Below are 26,549 nucleotides of genomic sequence, written 5' to 3' on the forward strand. Positions count from 1 at the left end.
TGCCTCACTGAGTAGTAAATATCAGGAGGGTTCAAAAGGGCGACCTCAATATAGAAAAAAAGTTTAAATTTCATCACAAAAATAACAGAAACTACGAGTATTAAAGTAATACCGCTCAAATGCAATATAACCAAATTAATGAGTTTGTATAAAATATCAAATTGATCTACATATTGAATTGCCTTAAGAAGTGGTCAACTTAAAAGTCGGGTCAGCCTAGTATATATATACTTGTTGATAACACCTATATATATGTTTTTAAGATCATATAGATTTTTTTGTTTTTTTCTTTGTTACTTATTCTTTAATATTATTGCCTAATCTTATTTGTTTTTTTGTCTTTCTTTTAACTTTCTCTTTGACATCTTGTAAAGCACTTTGAGCTACATTGTTTGTATTGAAATGTGCTATATAAAGAAATGTTGTTGTTGCTGTTAGCCCAAAGGTTAGTTTAATTAATGACTGTAAATGAGTGAGTGCAGATGTGTGAGTGAGTGTGTACCAAGATGAACTAGCATCCCATTCCAGTGTGTAGTTGGCTACCTGTGGTCTTTTAATGGAAAAGTAGGTTCCTTAAAATGAATGGATAGCAGAGGTACATGTCTCCTTATAACGTAACAAAAATAACATTATAGTATCTGTTCAATCCGGTTCAGATTTGTGGCAGCTGGAGCCTATCCTAACTGCATCAGGTCCAGGAGAGAAACCAAACTAGGATACGGCACCAGTCCAACACAGGGTCCACTAATGTTCACAGCCACACACGGTCAAAGGTAGAGTTGCAAGTTATCTTAACCTGCACACCTTTGGGAATGTTAGAGAAGATAGATAGATAGATAGATAGATAGATAGATAGATAGATAGATAGATAGATAGATAGATACTTTATTTAATAATAATTAATAAATAAATACATAATTAATAAAGGGATATGGGTGCAACATACTAATTCCACACTTGCAACAATCAGGCATGGAATTAGAATCTAAGATGCCAAATCTATGGGGCACAACTCTTTTAAAATGTTTGGTAAATATTTACTAGGTGTGTTATTTGCCCAGGAAACTTTGTAAAACAGTGGGCCTCTATTACAGTGTCGTCACTTAATCTGTTATACTTATTCAGAAGTACTATGTGACTAACAAAGTGCTTTCCTTAAACAATATTTGTTTGTCTATTTTTTTTTTTTTTAACCAACGTCTAATATTATTGTCATTTGGTTTAATGGTTAAGGCTTTGAACCTAAGACTTTAAACCCTGAGGTTGTGTGGTCAAATCCTGCTGCTGACACTTTGTGACCATGAATAACTCCCTTCAGCTGCCTGTGCTCCAATTGGAAAAACAAAAGAAATATAACCAATTTATCTTAATAGTTGTAACTGGACATGGATAAGGGCATACTGTATCTCAAACAAGTACTAATTATATTTCACTGAGGCCGCTTACTCATTTACAATTGACCATGTATAAAAAATTCCTGTCATAGATCAATTCCTGCTTTTCCTATTGACTTGGGTTTTGTGTCATTAGAAAATACAATTTTAAAAGAAAATGTATTCTTTTGATTTGAAACAGGAAATCAGCTATGTTCCCTCTAAGCTGCACTATGTTCCCTTTTGAACTTCTGTGCAGGTGTTATCACTTCTTTCACCCTTTGAAAATACTCATGGCTGCTGAAATTCCACAGGGGACAATCTCGTGGTTCATGTTAGAGTATTTCACTGTGCTTGACGCTTTACAGGAATACACTACCCACTCCTTGCTCGTTGTTTGACAGAGATCAATGGAGTGGAACAGATAACCAAAATGAGACTCAGTCCACATCTAAGAGTGCTGGTAGTCAACAGCAAAAAAAACAGCACTTGCCAACTATTAAGCTATGTATCATTTCTGAACTTTTTCTTTCCATTTCAAAATGTGATCACTTCTCTTTTTTTCTGTCCAGGACACCACCATAGCTCAGTTGTCCATCCACTCTAATGGTTACCAGTGTTATTCGCGTTAACCAATCAATTGTATCTGCTATGTCCTTGATTTGCATAAAGAATGCTCTCAACGCAGCACAGAGTATGCAATTTAGCATAATATTAATAAATATAAACAAATAAAAAATTTACAAACAAATAAAAAACTTTAATTTTAATCAAATTCAACAAGGCATTTTTGAGCTTTTGGGGTATTTAGTTTTTCTATTGTAAGGGATTTTTTTTTACCAATAGATACTGATATATCAAAATGTCCTTTATCCGTGGATACCTACCGGTCTAGATCCTGCCAAATTTGAGCATTTGAACTAAACAGGAAATAGTGATTTTGTTCATGTGTGAATGAATGAGTGAGTGAGTGAGTGAGTGAGTGAGTGAGTGAGTGAGTGAGTGAGTGAGGCAATCACAATATATAGATTTGTGAGCACATTTTTTATTGATTGAAATTAATTTACTTTGAATGAGCCATAGCAGCCTGCCTAGATCTCAGACATTCGTTGTGCCCAAAGAGTTTTAGAAACACAAATTAAGGAAAAAATAAGGTGCCCCAGACCAATTGGGAAACAAAGGGAATTAATGGAGAATTCAACTACCCTCATGGCACAGGCACAGTGACACAGATGCAAATGGATTAAACACATTATAAATGACAGTTTTATTATCGTTTTTTTACAGGTCTGCAGCTTGAAGAAATTCAGCAAATTCAGCTTCTGCCTCAGATGTGGCTGGTGCGTATCTTCACAAAGCATTATTATGCAGTAAGTTAGCAATTCCACAATGAATGGTAGCAGCCTGATGATCCTGTTCCCTACTCGCTGATGGTCATCAAGTATGTTTATTACTACTTTGTAATGTTAGTAAATGCAGGCCATTCTGCTTGCCTTGCTAACGCTACAATGACTCCTTTGATCGAGGAGGTTTTTGCTCCATATGATATGATTTTTCATAAGCTCAGTGAGGAGCTGTTTAGCAGATGCGCATGGAGTCAAAAAAATGTAAAAATCATGGTAATGGGTGTGTGTATGGGTGTGCGTGTGTGGGTATGGGTGTGGGTGTGTGTCTGGTCCTTCTGAGCAATCTGATTGGCCAGTTTGACTTTGGTGGCTCAATAGTAGGGATAATGACACAATACTTCAGGGGTGGGAAGTCTTATTCCTGATTGTGACTTTTTTTCTTACAAAGAAGTAGTTATAATTGGCTAAGGTTAAAAAAGCAGGTCAAAGTTCATTGCCAGGAAATCAATTAACTGAAACTTCAATGCCCAAGCACAAAATTAAATTGTTGTTGTATGTGCAATCTGGAACATCCAGGAAATGCATGGCACTGACATTTATACCTTTACAGTGGGTGCTTAGTAACATGGCAGTAATGATAAATGAAACTTTCAAAGATGTGAAATAATTTCAACAACTGAAAGGGTAAATCAAAACTAGGATTATGGTACTTAATTCCATTATGAATTAACTCCCAATTCTTGCATGGTTTTTTAACATGAATACTGTACTCCATTTGCTTCTTTTCAACCTCCATGGGCTCGACTTTATAGAAAGTCTACATAATTTTAATACAACTGAAAACACTGTGTTGAAGGATGACTTAGCTACAGAGAAAAACCTGCCAGCAGGCTGGATATGACGTACAGGTCCCAAATTGATAATTATGCTCGGAGAAGTGAGGCAGAAAAATATGGACTTCCAACAAAAATAGGTAACATGACCTCAAGGTTCCTTGCTAGGGATAACATGTCAGCTGCCTCCCAGGAGATCTTATCATTTATTGGCAATCTTCTATGACCCTTCCTGCCCTTCTGCTTTTTAATGCAAGGTTCAGGCACTGCTTGTATCTCTTTTCTAAGGATTCCCTATCCCTTAGCAGTCTCGGGAGACATTACATTTTTGGTTCCAGTCCAATTGAATTGATGCAGCCGATGTCCATTGCACTTTCTGCACACCATTATAGGGTTATTTACCCCAAAACAAACCCCCTACATTCAAGAATAGGTAGGCTGAATGGATGTTTTCTTCCTGTGAAAGACTGGTATGAGACTTCCTGCTATCTGCCTTCTATAATGAAAAGTGTTCAAAGTAAGATTTTAAATTTAATGAGGAGTACTAGGACATGTATAGAATTAAATGGGAAAAGACTAGAATGCGGTCACAGTTTCAAAAACCAGAGGAGACAAACTAAATTAGAGGGACCAAAGCATGAGCACAAAACCATAGTCAATGTCAAAAACTAAGCAGAATAAAAACAAGGATGCCAAAACAAGTTTATCTCACATTAACATGCATTTTGCCTTTTAAGAATTAACCCAAAGCTGGCATAACAACAGATGTGTGACACAATCTTAAATAGGCAGATCTATCCAAGAATTATATTTTGTATATCTTTCTTGCCCCATGTAATTTTTAATAATGGCCAAAAACATTTTTAATCTCATATTTTCTTGCAGAATGTCGGGGAAAATGTTCCAGATATAATAGAAGCCAATAATGACAAAAGCTGTATAATGACAAATGATGTGAAAAACGTCCATGAAAAATACACAAAAATAATCATTATCATTGTTCATGACGTATAACCCTAATGACAGTTATCCAGTCATATGTACAAAACATGTCAAATGCATACTTTTTTGATAAAATATGGTTAAATATATACTTATGGAACACATCATAAACAGGAAACTAAACCCACATGGGATTGGCTTTTTCAATTGAAGACCCACCTCTCATTCTCATTTATTGGTCAAGAGTTCCTATCTTCAACCCAAAAGACTGGATTATACCGTGTGACAGATAGGGGGTCGCTATCGCTCCCTTGAATCCCTGTCCAAGACTCCAGACACCAAGTAAAAGTCCAAAAGTTGACTTTATTTTCACAGCACAGTGCACAAAGCACCCTCTCCTCCACAATACTCAAAAAATTCACCAACCACAATCAATAATAAACTCTCCACCACTCCCAGACGCGTTGCCCTCCTACCACCCCTCTGGAAGCTCCCACAGTCTTTTTATATTCCCTGTAGTGTTCCAATCCCCAGTCCATGTGATCCTTATTACTTCCGGGTCAGATAAAAAGTCCTTTTTCTTCATCCCGGAAGTACGTCACTTCTGCTGTCGCTTTGCCTATGACGCACTTCTGGGTTACAAAGCACATATGACTCTTTGCTTCTTCCTGCAGCTCCCTCTAGCGGCCCCTGTGGTATCCAGTAGGGCTGTGGATGAAAACTCCATTGTCCATGAATCCCTGCTGGTCTTTGGGGCACCTCCATGCTGCAGGGAGGGCTCCATCTGATGGCCTGGGGGTATTGGCCAGGATGACAAGCCGGCCAGAGACCACAACCGGGAATTCAAACTACTGAGTAATCAAAGCCAGAAACACTAAACATAATAGATGTCAAAATCTGTTGCAAAGGAATCAAAAGCCTGGAAGACTAAATGCACGATGCTAATACACACACAAGGTTTGGCTTGAATCTACAATCTTGGACTAATCTTTACACTGTTGCATGGATGATGCCAGACACCACACAAGTGTGGCGGACTATGCACAGCAATCGGGTAGCAAGTGCACACAAAATAGTGTCTTCCTTTGAAAAACAACATGGAGCCATGCCAAGATATGAAATATGTTAAAGTGCTTAAAACAAAAAAACAATTAAAGAAATTAATTTGTCTAATATCAAAACACTCTAAAAGAAGGAAACAGAATGGAGATGCATGCTCTAAAGCCCTAGAAATATTAAAAATAAGACCAGATCATAATAATGCTTATTATGATCTTGTTTACATTTTTTTCCAGTTTTCCTGTTACTTGTTCTGGGTGCTTTGTATATTTTCTGTGGTTCTTATGTCAAAAAATATGTTTCTCTCATTTATTTTGAATTTCAATATAATTTTGAAATAGTTAATTTTCCCATGATGCCATATGGGTACTGCCATTTTTATGATTTATTTTGTTGGTGGTTGTTACTATGCAAGGATGACAGGATTGTGCGAGAACACACCATTGCAATGGTATAAGAGTCAGCATTGCACACTTCCCCTCTGTCTAAAATTACGGATACTTTCAAACCTTCTAGCATGTTTACCACTTTAATTATTTAAGTGTTCTTTTTTGACCTTTATCTTCTGAATGACATCTACAATGTATGTTTGTGTTTTGGCTTAGACATTTCAATTAACTATTATAGATTTCTTAATAATTTTTTAAACTAGATAGTCCCAAAGCACAAGAAGGCCCAAGAAATACTCGAAAATGCTCACTAGAGGTTGTAAAAACCATCAAAACTCGGCTAGTCACACAAAGTACAACAAAAAAATCTTAATAAATAAAAAGATTTATTATTCAAAAAAGGCTTGGTTTAACAAGAAGTTCTGTAGAGCACAGAAAACACAGAAGGCAGTGCCTTCAAAATAGCAAAGCAATCACAGTTCCAATATAAAATATCAGAGGCAAAATCAAAAAAGGGTTGCAAAAAGCCTATAAAATCAGAATAATCAAAGAGCAACAGACATAGGAGAACTAACCACCACCATGAGTGCATTGAATGAACCGCAAGGGACTGTGAGTTTTCCTCAGCCTTAATAGGGTTGAGAGCAGTCCCTTGTGGTCGTGGGCGGGTGGCCCCTCCTCTTGTGGGACCACCCACAAAAACGTAAAAGAAGATACATAGAAACTAAATGACCAACAATATTAACATGAACAAAGAAATCAATAATGCACAAAACAGACAAATAAACAGCATTTGAATCCCAGCTAGGGAAGGTGCTTTGGTGGAAATATAACAACAATGACCTAGTATTTTTTTTTAGCTGTGTTTCCTTGCCTTGTCCATATCCCTTTTAAAACTGCCACGCAATTGGCAGAATAATAACCTTTAAGTCTATTAAACAATGCTGAGAGCAGTTGCAAGACTGCCACATCAGGGGACCCCTTCTTCTTTGTTTCTACTTTGAGCACATAAGGCACATAACAGCAAATAAATAAATATGTTATCAAAATAACTCAGAATTATAGAATCATAACTAAACACAAAATATTCCATAACAAATGTACTTTTACATTTATTTGCTTAGCAGACACTTTTATCCAAAGCAACTTAAAAAAGAGGTCAAGCATCAGTCTGAGGGACTGCTTGGGCAATAAGTGTTACAGAACAAGGTTACAAAATGGATCATCACAAGTGGAGAGCTCAGACCAAAATGCAAGGGAGTTACAATTCCATGATTACAAAGCCTAATAGCTAATATCAATTAGACAGAGAGTCTTCAAATACTTCTTAAATACATCGAAGGAGTTAGCAGTTTGGATGGAGGTGGGCAGATGAGCTACAAAAGAAAAGAGTCTGGACTGAGTTTTGATGCCACAAAGAGGTGGTATCACCAGACGCTGCTCATTAGCAAACCTGAGTGGCCGAGAAGGAGCATAAGACCTCATAAGTGCCTCCATATACAGTGCCTGCCATAAAGTTTGGGACAAAGACACTTTTTTTCCCTTCAATTATCCCCCTGTTCCACAGTTTAAAATTACAAATGAAACAATTCAGATGTAATTAAAGTATACATTGTAGACTTTAATTTAAGGGTATTTGCATATATTTTGCTCACATTACAAATTACAACACCTTTTATACACGGTCCTGAATTGTTTGATTTGTAACTTTAAACTGTGGAGCAGAGGGGTAAAGCAAGAAAAAATGTGCCTTTGTCCCAGACATTATGGAGGGCACTGTATTTAAGTTCAGACCCACTGACTACTCTTGGCAAGCATCAATGATTTAAACTTAATACATTTCATTACAGGGAGCCAATGTAATGATCTAAAAAGAGGAGTGACATGTGCCTGCCTCAGCTGGTTGAACACCAGACATGCTGCTGTATTTTGAATCATCTGCAGTGTCTTGGTAACACATGGAGGTATTCCTACCACCGGAGACTTGCGGTAGCCCTGACTTACCAAGAACAAAGACAGGACAACGAGTTGTGTTGCATACTCTGTCAGATATGGTCTGATCTGGTAGATGTGGTATAGAGTGAACCTGCAAGATCAAGAGACTGTTGCAGCATGGTCAGTGAGGGACGCTGGTCGTCCATCACCACCCCAAGGTTGCATAATGATTTGGCGGGTGTTAGTGATAATGAGCCAAGCTGATAAGTGATGGTGTAGTGAATAGACAGATGAACCTGGGTTAAAAGGAAGGTACATCTTTACCAAGTTGAGCTGGAGTTGGTGCTCCTTTAACCAGATTGCAATATCAGTAAGACATGTAGAGACTATTGCTGATATTCTGGAGGGAATAACAGGTACAACTGCATATAATTGGCATGGCACTGATAAGAGAAACCATAAAACAGGATGACAGGGCCCAGTGAGGAGGTGTATAGAGAGAGAAGAGAACAGGGTACAGCACCAATCATTGGCTTGACTGGTGCAGCCTTGACATCTCCCCAAACCAGGATACACAGTAGGATCTGCCCAAGAGGTAGGACTTACACCACCTAAGGGCAGTCTCAGTGATGTCAGGGTCAGAGAGAGTGAGAAGAAGGATCTAGTGGTTAACTATATCAAAGGCAGATGAAAGATCTAGCCGGATGAGGATAGATGACATGTTGGTAGCTCTAGCCAGTCATAACTAAAGTAACAACAGAAAGAATGCATCTCATACAAAATTGAAACTTCAAATGAATATATAAAAAAGACAAATGTGCCTGCTTTTCCTAGCACATTTAAACAAAAGGCAAAAATGCAAGCACCACACAGAGAGCTGGAAAAGCCTGGAATCAAGCCCAGTCTCCATAATTTGTGAGGAATTGGCTCTAACTGTCATGCCAACCTTTTGAAACAATTACACTGCTTAAAGTGGAAACTTCAATCCTACTAAGTTACCGTCTGCAGCCTTGAGGCACATTTGGCAATACCATGAACTTTGAAAGGCAAATGTTGATTTCAGTCATCTGGAAATATTTCATGAGTACAACTCAGCCTGTTTATGTCTGACACAGTGAGATCACTTTGATTTTTATAACAAATACTTTAGGCTTTCTTTCTTGCTCTCTATCCATTCATCCATCAATTTTCTAATATGATTATTCAGTTATGGATTGTAGGGAGTCAGACTGTATCTCAGCAAAATTGGCGGTCACAAGGCAGAAACCAGCCCTGGTTGGGGTGCCAATCCATTACAAAGCACACTTGTGCACACTCCCACATTCACTCACTTTCTTTATTTCAAGCCCACTCCTGCTGCTAAGTAAACATTTAGCCGGAATGGATTTCAAGTGTTTGACATTACATCTTGCCTGAAGAAGGGGCCTGAGATGCCTTGAAAACTTGCATATTGTAATCTTTTTAGTTAGCTAATAAAAGGTGTCATTTTGGTTGGCTTTTCTCGACATTGTGAAATGGGAAATTATGACTAGTGTGGTTGTACAACTTTTTACGAAAATTGTCTGATTAAGGTCAAAGCTATGAGGAAATATGGACTTTATTTATCAATGACATTCAGATAGACACTCTTTGTGTTCAGCTTTTTGTCCTTCATTTTCAGTTTAAGAGTTTTGAATTCTTAAATTAGAATATTAGAACAATCTAAATGAGAATTGGCCATTGAACCTAACAAAGATTGCCAGTTTTGAGTCTAAAATCCCTAAAGTCCTACTGTTTTCTACGCTGCTTCGTAAATTATTCCAAGTTTCTCTGGTTCTCAGTATGAAGAAAATCTTCCTGTTTGTGCAAAATTGACCCTTAACAAGTTTCTAGCTGTTCTTCTCGAACTCATTTTTAACTAACAGTCTCGATCCACTGTAATAATTGCTTTCATAATTCTTAACACTTTAATTATGTCACCTCTTAATCCCCTTTTGCTTAAACTGAAAGGCTCAACCGTTTTAATCTTTGCTCATAACTCATGCCTTGCAGCCCTGGAACCAACCTACTCGCTCAAAATTTTCAATAACAGTGAGGAATAAATTGATAGAGAAACCCAACAGTCAACAATCTCTCTTAGCGCAGTTTGCACCAGGCAGTATTTGCTGTGAAGGAATTTTTTATTAAGTATTTCTAAAGATGCAAGGACAGTGATATTGAAGACTGAGGTCTACTGACTCACCCTTAAAGAACTATTACACCCCAAATCATATTTTTATATACTTACCCCATGTAGTTTGTAGTGATGGGTGAGAAAAAGTTTCGTCTTTTCATGTAGAATGAAGAGAAAATGGTTTTCGATATAATAGAACCTGTGACCAATACTGTACAAAGGCAATGTGAAACATAACCACAGAGAAAAGAAAAAGAAAATCATATCATCTACAAGTCAGTAATCCAGTCATATGCTCAAAATGTGCAAAACGCATGTTTTATTGCATTTCTTCCAGAATTATCAGTACACATCATACATTCGAAACCTAAAGCCTTATGGGAATAATATTTGGAGACAGGAGTCTTGACCAGTGAAAGAGGAGGAGCCAAAAATCCTGGCTGACATACTATATAACACAGAAAAAACAGCAAGCTGTGGTACCACCCCTACATTCATCTCTTTAGTGTCCATATAAGGCTTCAGTTATTCTGTCATAAGTGACAGTGTATAGGACAGTGTGTGATACATTTTGCATTTTTGATTCGAATGCAGTGGAATCATCTCCAAAATTATCCAGTAAACTACAAAGATATGTCTCACATGTCTGTATTCACTGATCACCATTTCGAAGACTCTGCCCTTCTTCCTATCTTAGTGGCCCAAGAGGACATTCTCATAGAGAGAGACTACATGAGCCAGGTGCATTGAATTTTAGAGTGAAGGCTTTCATAACTTGTGGTTTATGCCAATTTTTTCTCTTTCATATGGTTATTGTACAGTAAAACAGAAGATGATTAGCATTTATTTATTTAGTAATGAAAGAATGCTGCAGATTCTTATAGAGCATATGCTCTTATCGTTTGGAGAATGGATGGATGTATGTATGGGTGGATGTATAAGGTGTACATCTGTATTAGGGTTATTTTGTCTTCTTTATCTGTTTTATTTTTTATTTTAACTATCATGAATGGCACTTGTAAATAAAATGTATATACAAGTTGAGTATTTCTAATCTGAAATACCTGGGGCCAGAAGTATTTTGGATATTTTCAAATTTTGGCTTGAAAAATGACATTTTTATTAACTGTAAAATGTAAAAAAACACTAAAAGTACAAAGTCAGAAAAGTAAAAGGTATAATAATAATTCAAATAATGATGAATAGTAATAACATGAAATGAATTATAATAATAATAATGCTGCCAATACCGTATATACTGTCAAAATATGTCTTTTGTGTGGTACATCTTTGAATGGGAAAACTGTTTAGGCATATACTCATTTACCCAACACTGTTCTGCATAACGGTTCATCTCAACAACAATTCTTTCAATCACATCATCATCAAGAGATAACTTCATATAAGTAAGTGGATCTTGGCTGTTAACATTCACTTTTATTCTTGGCTGCCTCACAAGATCAAAACGAGGTGGTGCTGGCTGATTTGAAGCAGGGTCAACAGAAACCCAAACGTGAGAGTCACTTTCAGATTCATCAGAATCACTTTCGGTTTCACTGTCTATTTCAATTTCACAGCTTGAAGACAGATTCACTTTATCATCAGTTCTGATGATGGCCTCCTTAACATCACTGCGGTATCACTGTAAAGAGTGTGCAACACCTGGGCTACTGACAAATGTTTCTTACATGATGCCATTATGAGATTTGGAGAAGATGTGTCTATACTGTTGCCTGGGTAACGTTTGGGGGTGGCACTTATGTAAGACACGCCTATATACTCCCCAAGTAACGCTTGAGAATAACGCTGTTAGCTCTTTTAGCCTGAGTAATCCTCAGGTCTAACATTTACGCGAGATGCGTCTATACAGTTGCCCAAGTAATGCTCAGCCATAATGCTTTTAACACTGTTTTCATAGCCCTAGTGACACTCAGGTTTAACGCTAAGGTGGTTAACAGGGTCAATGCTGTGTATTTACACTGAAAAAGTTTCTTAGTTTTTCATCGGTTTATATCTACTACCTGTTGTCACTTCTCAGGGAACTAGCCAACAATTCTGCAATATGTCAGTCAAGCTTTGCTCCATCATGTTCCCTGTGCTGGAAGCCATTAATCAACTGATGAGACACAGCATTCATTTTTCTTATGGTTGTAATGTATGTATATAAAACATAACCTATTTTTGCGAGCATTAAAAGGCAATTTGCACCAGTGTCCAGTTCTCCTAATGTAATCGGAGCAATTTACTGTTCTCATATTGCAATAAGGGTACCTTGCAAGATGACGCTGCTTTTGTTATCCATAACCAATGGTATTTTATTAACACATAGTGCAGGTGTTATTTTTTGACTCCCAAAACCCCTGCACAGTATACAGAAACTGCCACACAGCATCTACCAAACGTCGCAGTGCTTCATGAAAGACTCCCCACCTCCCCGATAGTTAATCGAGTAATGGTGCTTCATGACATTCGCTGCTTCATGGGGGAATGTTTCCTTTAGAAACAAAAGCTCCCTAATTGGAATAATTGCGTCATTTTAAGTAACCAGAAACTATACAGATATAATGTAAAAGGCGATATCCCTCCCATAGTGACACGGCGGTGAAAAATCACATAAAAGAAAAGGATAACTTAGCTTTCTTTACTGACGATTTATGCGGCTTTACAAACGGAGGAAGCCATAGAAGACAATATACAAGGTAGAAACTTGATGTATACAGTCTGCCATTTTCTGTTGCTGCGCTGAAAGGATTTTCCGGACGGATAACATCATCCATCCTTCGGCTTCAAAGTGTTTTGGCAGTAGTCCAAGCCTTATATACTGTCTGTTCCACGTGCAGGTCCTCTCTGGTCTCCAAACAAGGAAAGGAAAACACTCAACCCCACCTCCAAAAAATACAGGAATAGCTCAATGCCTACCCTCGCAGTTGTCCCCTTCAAAACTGCTAAACTAGTGGTTTCTAAATGCTGCGCCTATCCCCTGTGTGCCAAACTTGGCCTGCACATATGAATGAATCCATAAAATAATTTCTTGTAAAGAGCACAGTGACATTAAACTTACAGTACATTCGTGTTACAGGGACCTCACTACAGAGGTGGATCATGCATCCTGGCTGCATGGTGCTTCACAGAAGTCAACCTACCCTTCCTGGCTCTGAATGAAAAAATCCATTTAGAATCTGCACACGTGTTTTTCACATCCACTTATACATTTACACAGTAAAAAAAAATTAAAGACAACAAAGGTCCTCAGAAAATTTTGGATTTTGGAGCATTTCAGATTAGGGATACTCAACCTGTATTATTATTATTAACACAAGAAGTTCTTACTCCAGTGCTCAAAACCTTGCTTAAAATATTAGGAGATGAAAGTGCTGCCAAATATTTTCTCAGATCAGTAAAGGGTTTATTGCTGCTTGTGTTTCGTAATAAGCATCCATCCATCCATCCATCCATCTATCCATCCATCCATCCATCCATCCATCCATCCATCCATCCATCCATCCATCCATCATTTTTCAAGCCATTTTATCTAAATTAGAAGTTCAAGTGCCATGGCCACCCAGCAGCTTCAGACACAAGGCTGAGTGATACGTTTAGAGTAACACAGTAAATGGAGTTTACAGGCCTGTGGTTGAGAGTCCAACCCCATAGCCACTAGTCCACACATCCCAGCACAAACAAAAGGTTCTCAACAGAGGGCTAATTATAGAAGAACATTTCCAAAAACCAGTTAGAACAAATCCAGAGATCGGTGACTCATCAGGAAAATGCAATCCCTCTTCACAAGATGACATACCAAAGTTCCTAGTGGATGAAAGTAGAACTTTTCGTTCTGTGATAGGTGGAAACTAGTTCAGGAACGTGTGCTTTGTAGTTTTAGCAGAAGACATTCTGCAGTTGACAGATGAAGCTGAGGAAATGAGAACTGCAATTTCTTGTGTGGTACTGCAGGATACCCCTTAAGGGGAGGGTTGAAGATCTTGAAACCTCCATATCTGAATCAATAAAAAAGTTGATTCAAAGAATTAAATGTCATATGATTTATAGCACATATTCCCAGCTAGAAATGCAGGAGACAAGCAGGAGGTGTCAGCCATTTTCTTCCAAATGCAGAGTTTATGCTGCAGGAGATTAATGACACACTGTATCTCCCAAATCAACTCTAGACACTGAAAAATAATTTACTGTATGTAATGCAAGAAGGAATGCTTTTGAAAATGTGTAGTAGCATTCAGCTTTACAATATGTATGATTAACATTTCACTTTTAAATATTTTAGTTGCACAGAGGAGGAGACATGCCGTTCTTGGAGGACTTTGATACCCAAGCCCTGCGGTTTGGCTTGATAATTGAAGGGGTAAGTAAATCCAATCAGTGGTTGTATTTGGCTGCCAGTTTTATTTTCTTTCTGCAATTTTACATTTACTGTATTTAAAATAATTGTTTTGTAATTTAGAGACTCAGGCTATGATCGCTCTCAATATCATTGACATTTCACATTTCTATGGAAATGTACTTAATATTCTATATTTAATATTTGAAACACTGCTTTGCATTCTTTGCAATCTGTTTTTTTTTCTTACTTTGTCAAACATGCTGCAGCTAGAAGCTTGGCTTTGACCAGACTCATAAATAATATTATACACCAGCTACTCGGAGTACTCTGGATTGTTGTTTGTTTCAGAATGATCTTTAGGAATGTTCACCATGATCCTGCCCTTTCACTGGAGGCCTCTGAAAATGAAATGAAAACTTGCATGTACTTTGCTATTCAAATGAGGTCTGAATTCTTATCTGTATGTCTTCATTTAAACCTATCAGATGATCGAGACCTTTTGACATCTCCCTCACTGCTACCCTAAAGCTTCCCTTCATACTGTGGCTTTCACTGAAAGCTCATGGCACTCCAGATCGTCTATGAGCAAACAGAATAATACATCTTTGCTGTTTTATTTTCTCAGACAGGAAATTCTAACATAGAATTATAGAGGTGTTTCTGGGAGATGTCAGGTGCTGCATATAAGGTGGATCCAAAAGAGTTCTTCTTTCTTTGCCATTCATGCAAAAATTAATTTTTATTAAAAAATTAATGTTTTCCCATGTAGAGAAAAGCCAAGCAAAATGACACCTTTTATTTTATTTAATGTTTTCCCATTAAATTCTTTTCAGGAAGCACAATATCACACTAAAACAATCTCCATGTATGGATTCTACTTTGAGCTGAAGGCTGTTAGAAAAGGTGAAAGTTCTTGTTACAACTTTTCTATGCAGGTAGGTTAAGAGTTACAAATACTAGTGTTGGTTTTATCAAAAATGTAGAAGTGACAAAACACAATTTGAACTTTATGTTGTAATCCAGTTAAATAGAAAACATAGACTGTTACTTTATTTATTTATTATACTCTTCTACGCGGTGGTGTGCTGGGGTGGCAGCATAAAGATGAAAGACGCCTCACGCCTGGACAAACTTGTTAAGAAGGCAGGCTCTATTGTAGGATTAAAGTTGGACAGTTTAACATCTTTGGCAGAGCGACGGGCACTAAGCAAACTCCTGTCAATCATGAAGAATCCACTGCATCCACTGAACAGTGTCATCTCCAGACAGAGGAGTAGCTTCAGTGACAGACTTTTGTCATTGTCCTGTTCCACTGACAGACTAAAGAGATCGTTTCCTCCCCCACACTATGCGACTCTTCAATTCCACCCGGGGGAGTAAAGGCGAACATTAATTTTATTTTAATTCTTTTCATTTTTATTACTATTTAATTTAATATTGTTTCTTTGTATCAGTATACTGCTGCTGGATTATGTGAATTTCCCCTTGGGATTAATAAAGTATCTATCTATCTATCTATCTATCTATCTATCTATCTATCTATCTATCTATCTATCTATCTATCTATCTATCTATCTATCTATTTAAGAAGTACATGTTTGACCTCACATACATGCTTGTGTGCATTCATTTTATATGGAAAGCTCATGCAGACTCTTTGTATTTTTATGATACAAGATTCTTTTTTTCAAGTTAAACAATTTTATCCTTTCTAAGACATTCTGATGAATGTTTCCCCACCTTAATCATGCATCCCCAGCCACCCCTCCACACACAAGTGCCACAATGTTGTAACTCAACTAGAACTCTTAACAATCCATGTGTGAATTTATCTCCATTAATGTAGTTGAACAGTTTATCATTAAGAAACCAATCAAAAATCCATTAACGTCTAATAAGTAAAATAACAAAAATGCTAGACTCAGGTTGTTTTTCTTAAATAAGGAATCGGTTAACCATGTGGCCTGTCGGCTCTTGAGCATCACCCCAAACACATAAAACAACAAAAAGGGCAAGGAAAGTAAAAAGAGTGGTTTATTAATAAGACTAGGGGGCTTTGCCCCCTGTTCGCTTTGCTCGCCAACCCCCTGGCCTGCGCTACGTGCCAGCCACTTTGCATCTCTGCCACTCGCATATGTGGATTTCACTTTCACCAAATAACAAATCTTTTGATTCTCACAGATACGCCTCTTCTTTGTGAAGATACACTACTTTTCCCTGATGGCAACACAAATTAAACAATCTACAAATCTAAGATTTAAAGTTTAAATCCGAACAATATATTCAATCTTATTTCGCTGTTCTGTTATTTCACTGAGTAATAATTTCCGTTTGTTTTTGCTAATGCGATCTTTACTATCATTTTATTGAGACATTCGAATTTAGTACTTGCATTGTCTCTAACCTGCTCTGCATGTGTATCGCACCAATGTTTTTAAACCTGTTTACAATGTTCTACTTTTTCATCAACTCTTTGTCTTTTATTTCCGGCCCTGGGCATGGTTAAATCTCTTTCCACAAAGTCTTGTCTAGCGGGATTTGAAAGTATCTCTCTGAAAAGGTCACATCTCATCTCAGGCTAAAAAGTCTTGTCTCATCCTAGGATTTTTTTATATAACTAGGCTGACCTGCCTTTTAAGGCGACCGACTTTTAAGTTGACCACTTCTTAAGGCAATTCAATATGTAGATCAATTTGATATTTTATACAAACTCATTAATTTGGTTATATTGCATTTGAGCGGTATTACTTTAATACTCATAGTTTCTGTTATTTTTGTGATGAAATGTAAACTTTTTTTCTATATTGAGGTCGCCCTTTTGAACCCCCCCTGATATTTACTACGCGGTGAGACATTTGTACTCCATCAACATTAATTATTTCCAGAGACATAATTTTGTCTATTTTTCCAGCGCATCACACACAAAAGCAAGGGAACGACGGGAGCACCAGAACTCTGCTCACATCATGTCGCTTCGTACCGCAAGCTGCAAGTAGTAAGTCTGTGATAAGCGGAATACCGCTACGCTTTCCACTTACGGGACGGAAGGACAATCCCAACCGCTTTTATATAGTAAGAAAGAAGAAGAAGATATCGCACAGTCTGGAGTAGAAAAGCATCTTTTACCTGGAAAAACGAAACTACAAATCCCATCGTGCATTGCAAAATGGACGGGGCGTGAAACTCCACGCCTGCGTAGCACTCACGGGACGGAAGGACAATCCCGACCGCTTTTATATAGAAGGATAGAGAGAAATAAACACAAAGGGCTATGTAATGCAGCAGAAGTAATCAAATACACAATGAGAAAAAACAAAGAAATGATATCCTTTCTGGCCCTCCTTTATCTAATAATGTTCCTGACTAAGCCATGGGGTAGCTTGTACATTTGCTTGCACCAAGAACCCAAAAATCAACACTCCTTCCTACTTCATGCACCTTCCTCTGTAAACACATTGGCCTCTCCATCCCCACCAGGCTAGCCCTTGCCAACATTTCAATGCCAAATCCAGAACTGGCTCTTAAAATTCTTTCTAGGGTCATATATGGATCAAAGCCCTGAACCTTTTCTATGGCTGGAAAAGTTATAGAGAACTCCTGGGGTCATTCTGACATAGTTTCACCAGCAGCCCCAGGTGGCTTTTCTATCCTCGATTCCAAGGTACATTAAAAGGACCAAGCAAGCCCACAGAGGTGTGATAATTTCAAACAGTTGTTCTACCATTATTTAGATCGGAAAAGGCAGAGAGATATAACTTGGCAACATGAGAGCAACAAATAATGTCATCAAAAGACAAAGCAAGGGTTATGCATAGCTGGGAAATGAAAATGACCCCAAAGCGATAAGCAAGAAACACCATCCAGAATCAAGTCAAAATGAAAACAAAGAAAGCTTTTTAAAGCTTAAACATGTTGCCATCTGCAAAATCTTCTTATTCCTTTGTACCCTATATGAATCATATGTTGTCAACAAGAGATTGCCACTTTTCTTTGTCCTGGGACAGCACTTCTAGCTAGCCTCATGTGTACACTGCATGCTTGGCTTCTGGCTCTGTGGATCATTTTTATGTTGTTTTTGCCCTTTTCTCTGTGAAGTGAAGGTTTTGGTGGTGCACCAGGTCTCACAGGCATACAATAAAACAGATTTCACATTGCTGTTAAATATTCTGAATTTTGTCTTTAGTAAGACTACATATTATCTCCATAGTGGTTGAAGAATTTTAAAAACATTGTTTGAACACTCCAGGTTCCGAGGAGTGTAGTTATCTTGAGTGAGAATAGGGGTATTTGAGAGCCACCTTTATTTTGGTTTTTGCAGCCCTGCTTCAAGCCCAATCCTGGTGGAGCATATGCTCCTCCTAGAACATGGTTGGTAATGAACTTTCCTGTTGGTGTTTCTGTAACAGCACCTTCTCATATGGAGTTGTTAGTCCCAAGACAACCTAAATTCCTTGAGTAGAATTTGGTTTTATATTGGAGTTTTCCATTTCCTAGACTGAAATACCTTCAATGATTGATGGGCTCAGCATACTCAGGTGGATCGCTGTTTGTCCACCCCTACTCCTCAATCTGTCTGACATTTGTGACTCTGCCAGGACCACAACTTCCCGCCATTATAGCTCTCCAGGTCATTGAGTCACAAAAGTCCCCTACCACTACAAGGTATCAGTCCAACAGGAGGAAAACCACATAATGGCTTCCAGTAAAAAAACAAGTGCTTCAAAGTGGCAGTGATCATGGTTATGATAATGAACCACATGATTGATGTCAAATCACAAAATAAACAATAATAAAGTATAATGATGGTCCCAAAAGTAAGATTCCTACAAAACACTAGAGAATGTTTTTATGACAAGAGCCCATATGTAGGACAACAAATCTCACTACTTTCAAATATATCCCTGGTATAGTTATTTCCAGGGCTCCCTCTTTATTTATTGCATTGGCATACCTGCCAGGGCACATTCATCTTAACATTACTTCTGAGAAAGGGCCCAACAAGCTGCAGTTGTAGTCCTGAGTAAGTCCAACTTTACCACATCTGTACAGCTGCTGTTCAAGTTATTCATTACAGAACAGCAATTCAAAGCTCACTGAACATGCTTTCCTTTTCTGTTGAAAGTCCACTTCTTGCCGTCCAGTTTTGCTTACTTATTCATAATAAGCAAGCCAAAGGCCATTCATTATGTACTTTTGTCAATGCTAAATATAATGTCTGATTGTTGTTACTGGATAACTTTTAAAACTTTTAAAGCTATGGATAAGTATTCTATCTATCTATCTATCTATCTATCTATCTATCTATCTATCTATCTATCTATCTATCTATCTATCTATCTATCTATCTATCTAAGTGCCTTGAGCATGAGAAAGGCGCTATATATAATCTCCAGGATAATCTCCAGACAGAGGAGCAGCTTCAGCGACAGACTGCTGTCATTGTCCTGTTCCACTGACAGACTGAGGAGATCGTTCCTCCCCCACACTATGCAACTCTTCAATTCCACCTGGGGAATCTATCTATTTATCTATCTAAATATATTACAAGATGTAAGAGCTGTCATGGAAAGCCTCAGCTAATTGAATTCTCCTCCCATTACATCTGCCAATAAAAGTATTTTTTGTATAGAAGTGCAATACATTATTGAATACACAGTACTTTAAAAATCTTGCTTTTTTATCTTGGCAGATGATTTTATTACATTTTGTTGGAAAATCAACTTCTTTCTTTTTTATTTTCCTATACTAAAGTATCAGTATTACTTTAAATATTAGTAACCTGTCAACTATGACTGAAGTTTCTGATGCAGTATACATGTATGCATATATTTTTATAATGTTTACAATTGCACTTTAAACCCAAAGGTTTATAGCCCTGGTTTTAAAGTTTTTACTTAACTGCTGTGGTACATTGACTGCAGGAAAAGTTGGCAGTCAAAATTATGACATGACAAGTTTGCAAGAGTGAGAGGAAAACTAACACTGCTAGAGTGTATGTAAACAAACATGCCAGTGGGGAAGGCTAGATTAAGACCCCAACAGGCCCTGGTGGACTTAATGAATAGAGCTCCTTAACAGACAGTTGATCATACTCAATGCCCCCTATTAATGGTGCATGGAGACTTGACCTGGCAGTTCCCCCTTGATGATTTTGGTGAGTGAACACTAGATCATTTCATCCAGCAGGGATTGGGGGGTGGGGTGGGATTGATTTGATGAAAAGACCCCTGCCTTCATGGGCCCCTGAGCATGCACTCAGAATGCCTTAATAGTACATCCACCCTTGCCAATAAGGGAAGATCAGCAACACTAGGAGGTCATATGATCAGTAAGATAAGACAGAATGAGATAGAAGAAGAAACTGAAAATGGACTGAGTGCTTGGTGCTGAATTGAACAAGTAAAGGTGATCCATTCCACCTTGGACCCTTGCTGCATGCAGTTACTGTTTTTTAATGATTGGTTTGTACTGTTTAGCTCTCTCTTTAAACATCCCTTTCTTTTTGTTTTATTTTTTTAATTAAAACATTATTGTTGTATACTTTAGTCCCCTTGGCATTACTCTACTTGGGGATGGAGTCGGATGCAGATAGCTGCTTTGTTATGATTTTTCCTAGATGGAATGGCTAAAACAATTAAAAACTTAAACATATAGTTGATACTTTAGATTTATTAAAGAATAATTATATATATTGATCATGTTAATGAGTGATGGAAAAGGAAACACGAGATTGACGAATGGATTGGAGCAGTAGTAGCTGTTCTGTGGACGATGTACTGGTCCATGATGGTGAAGCAGGAGCTGAGTCTATAGACAAAACCGTTGCTTTACTGGTCGATCCACATACCTGTCCTCACCTATGGTCATGAGTTGTGGGTAAAAACTAAACAAAATGAGATTGTGAATATAAAGATCAAAAATGAAGCTTCTTTGCAGGGTGGCTGTGCTGACATTATATAATAGGATGAGAAGCTCAGTGATTAAGGAGAGCCTCAGCATAAAGTAGTTGCTCCTCGGGATCATGAAAAGCCAGTTGAGGTGGTTTGGGTATGACGCAAGGATGCCCTCTCAATGGCTTCCCTTACTGTAAAGTGCTCTGGGCGTGTCTCACTAGCGGAGATCCTATGGGAGGCCCAGGACATCCTGGGGTGAGTGTATCTCTTGTCTGGTTTGGGAACACCTGCAAATTTTCCAAGAAGAGCTGAAATCTGTAGCTGGGGACAAAGTATTGGCTAACCTGTTTGGTTTGCTGACAATGCAGCCAACACTTGGAAAAGCAGTTTCAGAAAATGATGATGGTTATGATAATCATAAATATTACAAGGAAGTGTGATATGAACATGGCAAAAAGCTTATGAGGCCTACTTAAAGTTACAAAAAAGCAGACCAGAACCTTGACCACCCTGCTCAGATATGGCCTTACCCTGGGCAACCAGCAGGCTAAGCAAGCACTAAAAAAGGGAAGTTGACTTTGACAGTTCAAAATGTAATGAAAATCACAAAAATATACCAATAATGTCTTACAAGCAGGGTTGTGGAGTGGCTAAAAAAAAAACAAGGTCCAATTCCAACTTCAACTCCAGAAAGCTTAAAACATACGACTCCAAATCCAAATTTATGACATTCCTAGCTGTAGTTTTAAAGAAGATACTATTATTCTAATAGTGTGATAATTATTAATTTATAGTATTGTAAATGACAATGCTCACACTTAAATAGAATTTGAAAGAAAGAGGCTTCTAGTTAATAAAAATGTATAACTGAGGTGTGCAGCAGGACTCTGTATAAAAATTATTGGTGCAGCACCTTTTTGCTCACATACAAGTAATAATTATAAGTTAACATTGAAAAATGAAGGATAACAAATTGCCCATCTTCTTCTTCTTCTTTCAGCTGCTCCCATTAGGGTTTGCCACAGTGGATCTTCTTTTTCCATATCTTCCTATAAAACTCAATAAAATATTACTACTTTGAACACGAACAAAAAAATACAAAAATTCTTGTTTAAGTTTTAAAAATCCAGTCATATTTATTTTTATGTGGATATTTCAGATATTCAAAGCATACTGAGAAAATGGAGCATTCAGTATCATATATTAAAAAAGAGACAGAAGTCAGACATCTGCAACAAGTCTTAACTGGTTTTTGTCTCAGATGAAACTATTTGAACCATCTGAGCCATTTTAAAAATTGCTGGCCAAAACAAATTATGCTTCATAGAGAAGAAAAACATGCTCTTTGCTAGCATTAAGCATGGAAAAAATAGTAAATTATGTTGCAGTTGCATGTGAATAGATTTGTCCTTATGATTCTGTACCTGATAGCAACTTTTGGCGGCTTGCTCAATGCTGCATTCACAAGGCTGTGAAATATGGAGATTTGACATCCACCCTAACCCTAATGCAAAAAATGCTTGTAACTACAATGTAAATCAACGCCTAACCAGTCATATTTTGTTTTTTCTCATTTAACTTCAAGCAGCTAAGAAGTATTTGTGACATGTAAGGGACACTGTGATGAATCTTTGACAATTGTGCATTCATTATGAACACAGTCTTACTGCAAGGGACACAGTTTTTGTATTAATCTTAAATAAACAAATATGATATTTGACATCTCTCAAGCCTCATGAGCACTCGTAATAAATGAGAATGTGTGTTCATGTCAAAAGTACATGCCAACTTTGCAAAGCTTAAGTTTGTAATGGCTAACCCCAAATAATATCTATAAACCCCATGCGTCCTCATGTACCACAATGCCATACTTGCTTGGTTTCCAACAAGCAGTATAACCCACCCAGTAGCCCTTTTGTTTTTTGTTTTTTTTTTTCAAACAGCTTAGAGAAGACAGTTCTTCATAAAGTCTAAGCTGACAGCATGTCCCAGTTCAATTTATTAAAAACAATCCTCTGGTATCACATTTTAAAATACTTTTATTATTTATCTATTTAGGGGATTGGGAAGCTCTCATTAGGAACAGGGTAGCAGACAGAGGCAGTAGGAATATCAATGGAATTAAAGCAGAATATATGATAAGTAAATAGTAAATTTCAATAATTAAACAAGACAAAACAATCAATATAAAACTAAGAGGAAATAAGCAAAAAACATAAAATAAGTAAGCCAAATAAGAAGGTCCCATTAAACATGGGAAGACATAGAAAGCAAAAATAAAATTCCAAAAAAGAGTTAATTTGACCAAGCCAAAGAACACTTCCTGACATGTATTCCTAAAAGCCAAAATCAAGGTTTTAAACTACAAAAGAACTGTAGAGAGACAAGTCCTAAATACATAATTCTGAATTTTACAAAAGAAAATTAAGATCAGTTAAGGTGGCCAAAAGCACTGAAACAAAATGATCAAATTCACTGTGGCAGGCAAGTGTCTTATATAGTCCTCTCAGGTAACAACAACAACACCTGACAGTCCTTGTCCAGGACTATTGTGACCAAATGAGCAAAAAAATGATCAGTGCAAAATGGACAATTAAGTATAAGGACCAGAGGCCTCATGTATAAATAGTGCGTATGCACAGAAATGTTGCGTAAGAACGTTTCCACTTTCAAATCGTGATATATAAAACCTACACTTGCCGTAAAGCAACGTACATTTCCACGGTACCTCATACCATGTCGTACGCAAGTTCTCCGCCCGGTTTTGCAGACTGGCAGCACCCAGCGTCAAAGCAGTGCTACTGTTCCTGTGTGGTTTAACTTTCTTTTCCTGACGTGGCTTTATAAATACACTGAAATTAATCGCATATTGTTTATTAGTGTAATGCATCTGATTGTAAATTACCTTTAACAATATAATGGTCCAGGGAATAGCCATAGTATTCCAATTACCATAACTGCTTTAGCATTGTTACTCTCACTGCACTTTCTTCTTCTTTTTCTTTTTTCAGCTGCTCCCGTTAAGAGTTGCCACAGCTTTCACTGCACCACTCTGAGTATTTATATCACTGTATCTGAGTGGGGAATCACAGCAGCACCTGATCGTAAAGAGAATTATCAGTATACAGCATCAAGCACACGCTGCCTCAGCCACGGCAAAATATTTCAAAGCCTTTCCTGTACGGACCTCGCGGTTCAGAAACAGTTTCATCCCAAGAACTATAAACGCACTCAATCAATTGCTCCTTGTAGAACTGTTTGTAGTTATACGTACAATTACCCCACTGTAAGCTTGCACCACAGTTATAATATAGCACAACCTGCGCCACTTTATAAAGTGCGTATTTACATATGACGACGATATAATTGTTTTAAGATGAAATGCAGCAAAATATGTTGATTATATTATACAGATAAAACTTTGACTTCATTTAAATAATTTTTATTGTTAATAATTTAACATGTGAGGACACGGTGCCGCAGCGTTAGCAAGTTCATGTATTGTTCCTGCCTCACTCTGTATATTTACTGAGGCTGGCGCGATACTGGAAGGATAGACAGATAGAATAATTAAACACGTACTAGGAAGATATTTCAATGTTCCTTAAAAGTTTTGAAGAATCGTCGTTGTAAGTGTACAGATGGCTTAATGTCTATTACAGAGCTGATTGTGTGGCGATTGGGTATTTGGAGAAAGAAACGTTTGAAAGAGACAGTAAGTTTGAAAGAGACAGTACTGCTACATAAATTATTTCATTGAAGGTCACGCATGGCGCAGCAGCATCTTGTGTGAGACATGAACAATCACTGCACCATCGTGTTCCCATGTTTAATAACATGCTTTCATTCCAATCATCATGAAAATGATATCACGTATACATCTCAGTATTTTAATTATTCAGAGAGCTGTAATATCACAAATGTAATGGATTCTGCGTTCTGTTGGAGAAAGAGAAAGAACGGAAGCACGTAGTGATTCACACACATAGAAGATCAAATACAAAATAAAGCATTTAACATGCTACTTTAGTTACGATGGGATTTGAGAAACTAGTAAATTAAACTAGCCAACCCGCGGCGTAGCATACGCCGCATAATCAGGCCGCTTTTTAAATGATTTTTAAGCACAGAGGAAAAAATAAACATTTGAAAAATCCGTAATTTAATAAACCACCAAGAAAAGTAACATTGCAACAATGCACGCTACGAAGCAACATACAATTGTCCGTGACTGAAAACCGGAGGAGCGCCTTCTCCTTCCAAAGCGAAGGACGGGGTTGAACGGTGCTTGTTCAGTACGCACTGCCCGCTTATGTGCCCGCCCCCAACTCCCTACCTGAGTCGCTTTTGTCTGTGTACAGTCCACACACACCTGTGAGTCACGTTGACTGATAATTTTCCAAACACCGCCTCAGTCGGTTTCCACGTTGACTTTTCATTGTTCTTTGCGGTTCTGGGTGCTTTTTTATATATAATCCACCAAGTCACCCGACCGGGGGGTGGGATGGGGTTACAAAGGGCAGGAACGTAATCAGTCCGAGCGTATGACCCGCACGTACTGGGAATTTCTCATTCGTGGGGAACAATCGCAAGCCACGGTCTCCATCACGAATGGGGTTCAACGGCTTACCCACGCCGGGTAGACACACGTTGATCCATTCAGTGTAGCGCGCGTGCAGTAACGGACATGCAAGTGCATCACAGACCTGTTAATGCTCAATCTCACGTGGCTGAAAGCCACTTGTCCCTCTAAGAATTTGGACACCGACCGCTGTTGGGTCGTGTAACTATTTAGCAGGCGGGAGTCTCGTTCGTTTTCGCAAAATAAGCATCTAAATCGCTCCACTAAGTAAGAACTGCCATGCACCACCACCCACAGAATAAAATACGGAATCGTCCCGTATTTGAGAATGAAATTGCGCGTCCCGTGGTCTTGGCCCAAGGGATGTGGCCCCCACTGCAGTATGCGTCCCTTATTTTTTTGTATTAAAAGTGGTAACCGTACCTGTGAGTCACGTAGACTTTTCATTGCTTTGTGCGGTTTTGGCTGCCTTTCTATATATAATCCACGAAGACACCCGACCACGGTGGGAGGGGTGTGTGTACAAAGTGCAGGAGCATCTAAGAAGATGCATGTTTGTCGCGGATGCGAATTGCTGTATGTAGCGTGTAAAACAGTTTGCTATGAGCAACAGTTTCGTCAATGACATTTCTCCAAAAAAACCCGAATGACAGAAACAAACAGTTACCTGAAGCAGGAATTTCTATAACATTGAAAGAAGTGTTGT

At 37.9% G+C, this 26,549-nt stretch overlaps 1 protein-coding gene across 1 annotated transcript in view; it reads left to right on the forward strand.

The window, feature by feature from the left end:
* Positions 1-26,549, forward strand: part of btbd16 (BTB (POZ) domain containing 16) — a 195,675-nt gene that overhangs the window by 153,574 nt on the left and 15,552 nt on the right. The window contains exons 13-15 of the mRNA XM_039769245.1: positions 2,661-2,743; positions 14,312-14,389; positions 15,202-15,303. Coding sequence (XP_039625179.1) covers positions 2,661-2,743; positions 14,312-14,389; positions 15,202-15,303 — 263 coding nt within the window. The remainder of the gene's footprint in view (positions 1-2,660; positions 2,744-14,311; positions 14,390-15,201; positions 15,304-26,549) is intronic.

The sequence above is a fragment of the Polypterus senegalus genome, chromosome 1, assembly GCF_016835505.1.
Source record: "Polypterus senegalus isolate Bchr_013 chromosome 1, ASM1683550v1, whole genome shotgun sequence".
NCBI lineage: Eukaryota > Metazoa > Chordata > Cladistia > Polypteriformes > Polypteridae > Polypterus > Polypterus senegalus.